Genomic DNA, 5,192 nt, shown 5'->3' with positions numbered 1-5,192 from the left:
TAATCTGCAGCCTGAAACAAGTCTTCATTTATTGACTACTTACAGTACAGTGATCTCGTATCTTAGCTGGTAATCAAAGATGGTTATGTATTAAGTGAGAGAAGACGTCATCTCTCTTCCAGATATCACCTCTCAGAAATCTGGGCTAATTCAATTTTAAGAACTAGAATTTTATCTCCTGGTAACTATGTGGCAGTCGTCACCCTGAGAACAGGAACAAGGCAAAGAAAGTATACGGGACTTTGATTCTCCTACACAGGTGCACGTAAAGTTAGTTTATTAAGGACTACATTTTGAAGCCAGCCATTTTGATCCAGTATTTAAATAACAAGCTGTTTAATATTAAAGCAGAAGGTACTGTCACAATGTGACAGAAGTACAGCTTTATCCATAAACCCTTCACACAGTTATACATTAAATGCTATTTTTATTTAAGCAAGGCACCCCTACTTGTTCTAAAATATGGGATGTGCTATCCCACTGAAAAAAGCAAATGAGGAGACAGTTTCTTTTTCCTCTCAGGAGCTGGTTTAAATTCAAGTGAAGCCATTAATGTCTTTACCAGTCAGGACTGTTCTGACATGTCACTTCACGGTTTTGAGACTAACAAACACCCTCAAGATTTACCCACAGTCAAAAAAAGTTGGGGGGGGTGAGTGTTCAGAGAACTTTTGAGACAAGAATTCTCTCCTTAAGGATACAGGCACCAAAGTCAAATGCCTTTAGCACAAGGCTTAGAAAGGCAAAACATTTCCAAAGACGTAAAACTGCCAAATTGTTGTCACTTACACTCACTAACCTGTGGTACTTATTTTTTTTTTTAAATTTCTACTCCTACCTAAGTACTCTAATACAACTAAAATTATAACTACTTTGCCAAACCTTAATAATTCAAAGGTCTGAAGCCTTTCCTTGCTTTGGTGAGTATTTGGTTAAAATAAATCAGTATTTCATTCCAGAGAAGTTTTACATCAGAGCCTTAATTCATAGGCAAAAGGACAAAACCTCCAACAGACCATTTGTAAAATGGGAGAAAAGATTTTCAAGGACAGTGCTAAATAAAAAGATGTAGTCTTTTCATTGGGTAACACATCTCCTATGAAAACAAACTGTTTAATCATATGTAATAAAAACCCCAGATTTTTAAATCAGATCTTGAACAGATTAAACGAAAATTTAAATTTGTGGTTTATTTCATAATTCCAAACTGAATCTTTCCTTTTTCTTTCTAAACAGTCCACTACGTAATTTGTCTTATAAGCAATTAACCCAAAACCCCCAAATCCTTTCTCTAGCAGTTGCTGCTACAAAACTGGAACTTTATATTCCATGTCCAAGAAAAGATGTGCAAATGAAATGCTTCTTGCTTCATCCTGAAAATAAAATGAAAAATGTTGCACATTTACTCAAAATGAAAAAGTACTGCAAAATAAATAAAAGAGAAAGTGTTACCATACCATACCCTTTCCCAGACCATTTAAAATTACAAATTTAATTTTTTTTTTTTTTAAGTAGGCTTCACGCCCAGCGTGGAGCCCAACAAGGGGCCTGAACTCACAACTGTGAGATTGAGATCAAGAGTCAGACACTTACCCGAATGAGCCACCCAAGTGCCCCAATACTTTTTTTTTGATTTAGTGTAAATCCATTTAGTGACAAATCCATTAAGTTACAGTAAAGAAAATTAGTTAGGCATTAGTGTTTACAGCCTGCTACAGAGACAGATTTTCAGAGTTAAGCACAGAATATATTTTACACAGATTTTAGCTAATATTTAACATCACAAGATTGTGGGACTTTATATCCAAAAATAGCCTGTGACAACTATAGTAAAGAAATGCCTCCTGTATTTCCAAGAAATCATTACAGTTAACTATCTCAAATGTACCACTACAAAAAGAAAAATGATTATAATACATTAAAAGATTTTATGGGGAAATAAAAGATACCACATAACATTTAGTCAAAGGAGGGGCACCAACACATTTAGTAGGTTTGTCACACATTAAGTCAACTCTATGAAATCGTGTACTTCCTAGGACAGACAACTATTTTCATAACACTTTTTTAGGAAAGAGACAGTGGTACATTAAGTGTAGATAATAATGATACACCCTAATTTCAAATATATCATTTTAAACATTTTAATATCTTAGAACTGAAGAAATGTGTTTAAATTTTATAGGAAGAAAAGCTACTATAAGCACATTTTCAGTATATTATAATTTATAGCTATTAAAGGTAAAAAATTATTTTTAGGCACACAGCAGGATGAATATTGGGAATGATGCCAATAGATTCTATATGGGAAAAATACCCAAAACCACTATACAATCATAATGAATCCTATTTCCCAGGAGATTTTCTTTCCTTATTTTGATGTTTCAGTTATCATGATTAGTCTGATCATTATTAAGGGGCTCCTGGGTGGCTCAGTTGGCTGAGTGTCAACTCTTGATGTGGGCTCAAGTCATGATCTCAGGGTCCTGGGATCGAGCTCTGCATCAGGCCCTGTGCTCAGCATAGAGTCTGCTTCTCCCTCTCCTTCTGCTCCTTGCCCTGCGCACACACACACACCTCCTCTAAAAAGTAAATAAAATCTTAAAAAAAAAAAAAAAAAAGAAAGAAAAGAATGGTCTCCACCATATTACAAATTAGTGAGTTAATAATTTATCAATTGAAAATAATTCTCACAATTGTACCTCTTAAATTTACCTTATTATCTGGAGTCCCTGGAAGTCTTATTTTCCCTTTGGACATGAATTCAGGAACAATTCAATATATCTATGGTCTGAGAATGACAAAAAAAGATTCATTTTAAGAAGCTGAAAAGGGAGAAATAATACTATAATCATTTTCTCATAGTTCAGACAGCAACTCAAACCCTTTGTCTATTACATTTCCTAATTAAAAACAAGCAAAAAAAATCCTACCTCTGCATAGAAATATGCAAGACAATTAGCAAACAAATGTTTTTCATTACAATACAGCATTTTGTCCTTTTTATATTTAATTTCGTAGTATTAACACCGCAGAGTTTTCCCAAGGAAAAGGTCTAGGCAAACTCCAAAACAGAGAAAGGCAAAGACAGATGTCAAAACTGACAATGCAAACCATGGGCAGCACTTACGAACATGGGACCGATCCTTGAGCATAGCTGCAACAGCATCCTCATGGGTATCGAAGTGCACGTCAGCCTCTCCAGTGGCCTTCCCATTAGAACTGTATTCCATGGTGATTCTAACAGGCTTCAGCGGCGCAAAGAACTAAACAACAAACAAAAGAAGCTAAAAGGAATATAATGGTAGCAGGCCCAATTTCTAGAAGTCTAAGGTTCTGCATTTTTCTTTCAGACTCTGATTCATACACCCAAAAATTTGTTTTTAGAGAATCTCTTTAAGAAACAAAGTAGTTACACATCTACCATGTCGTCTGGCTTTTCTGATCCTGTTAGAACTCAAGGTTACATTTCAACTATATAATCACAGAAAAAAACTGTACAATACACAATATAGCAAGAGTGCTCAAACTTTCTTAGGCCAGAAAGGACCGCTTCTCTTACTCCTCTCACACACATCCTTCCCTGTTTCTAAAGAGTGTCCATCCTTCATTTCTTAATAAGTCATTTTTACATCAGCTATGTGCCTGCTCATCAGTTTTTACCAGCACTACATGAACAGAGCTACCACACTGAGTGGTTATCATTTCAAACCAAAGCAAAAGAATATAATGCTCCAATGAGACTGTGTGAACCTTGTCTGGTTAAAGATAGGATTCTTATCAGGCTTTTTGAAATAATGAAGACAACTTTGAGGACCCACTACTAACTGAAGATTCTAGGTTTGGATCTACCTTAAGGTTATGTCCTCAAATTCATGAAGTCAGTATGGCTCTTGTTGTTTCCCTTTCTTTTCATACATTGTTATAAAAATATTTTTAAAATTCCTTTCTCAAAAATTAGGGAATCCCGATGAAGGCTACAAGCTTCTAAGTATTTAGGAGCACTGGGATTCATTTAGTATATAACCACCCTGTGACAAATTCCCTGAGTCTCAGCTTCCTAAACTCAAAAATGAGTAGGCTGAACCAATTTAGAGAAAAACCAAACTTACTTTGAATACTAACACTACATCATTATTATTTTGTATCTATAAAATCCTCTTATCATAATACATTTGACCTTAAAATATAATAAAGCCCACACTTCTCAGCTGAAGAAAACAAGCTTCCACAACCAAGGAGATGCCACCTTACTGTCCAAAAATAGTTCAGAAATAGGATATTTTCTTCTCTATCTTTCCCATGTTAATATAAGTTCAGTTTTAGAATTTTTGTTCAAACCTATTGAGATTGGATATCTTACTGCCACACACGTTTATAATGTCTTGGGCATTAGCTTGGAAAGGCAATCCTCTCATGTGGACAAAATGTAGTGAAGATGTAGTTCCAAAATCAACAGCCTCTGGAAGCTTTTCTGACATCTCCTTAGGCAGTTCTGAGAAGTGGGACAGAAAGCACTGTCAGAAACATAAGAGCTTCAAGAGTTATTAACAGATTATAATTAGGTATGACCTTTCTGTCAAAACCCTCAATTCTTCCTGAACCAGTAAGGAAGAAGGACTTTAATTTTCTTTTTTATTATGTTATGTTAATCACCATACTTTATTACATCATTAGTTTCTGATGTAGTGTTCCATGATTCATTATTTGTGTATAACATCCAGTGCTCCATGCAGAACGTGTCCCCTTTAATACCCATCACCAGGCTAACCCATCCTCCCACCCCTTTCCCCTCTAGAACCCTCAGTTTGTTTCTCAGAGTCCATAGTCTCTCATGATTCGTCTCCCTCTCCGATTTCCCCCCCTTCCTTTTACCCTTCCTACTATCTTCTTCTTTTTTTTAACATATAATGTATTACTTGTTTCAGAGGTACAGGTCTGTGATTCAACAGTCTTAAACAATACACAACGCTCACCATAGCACATGCCCTCCCCAATGTCTATCACCCAGTTACCCCATCCCTCCCACCCCACCCCCGACTCCAGCAACCCTCAGTTTGTTTCCTGCGATTAAGAATTCCTCATTATCAGTGAGGTCATATGATACATGTCTTTCTCTGTTTGACTTATTTTGCTCAACATAATACCCTCTAGTTCCAACCACATCGTTACAAATGGCAAGACTTCATTCC

General features: G+C 35.9%; 1 protein-coding gene across 2 annotated transcripts in view; it reads right to left on the bottom strand.

The window, feature by feature from the left end:
- The window catches only part of GRSF1 (G-rich RNA sequence binding factor 1), a 15,894-nt gene continuing 10,702 nt past the window's right edge, over positions 1-5,192 (bottom strand). For both annotated transcript variants that reach the window (XM_081812306.1, XM_081812308.1), the window contains exons 7-10: positions 4,374-4,495; positions 3,131-3,266; positions 2,716-2,791; positions 1-1,373 (exon numbers count right to left, since the gene is read on the bottom strand). In XM_081812306.1, the coding sequence (XP_081668432.1) occupies positions 2,742-2,791; positions 3,131-3,266; positions 4,374-4,495 (308 nt within the window). In that variant the 3' untranslated portion in view covers positions 1-1,373; positions 2,716-2,741. The remainder of the gene's footprint in view (positions 1,374-2,715; positions 2,792-3,130; positions 3,267-4,373; positions 4,496-5,192) is intronic.

This window comes from Leptonychotes weddellii, chromosome 2, assembly GCF_054177405.1.
Source record: "Leptonychotes weddellii isolate Sample4059 chromosome 2, ASM5417740v2, whole genome shotgun sequence".
NCBI classification, from domain to species: Eukaryota; Metazoa; Chordata; class Mammalia; order Carnivora; family Phocidae; genus Leptonychotes; species Leptonychotes weddellii.
This window is presented reverse-complemented; position numbering and strand designations above follow the sequence as displayed.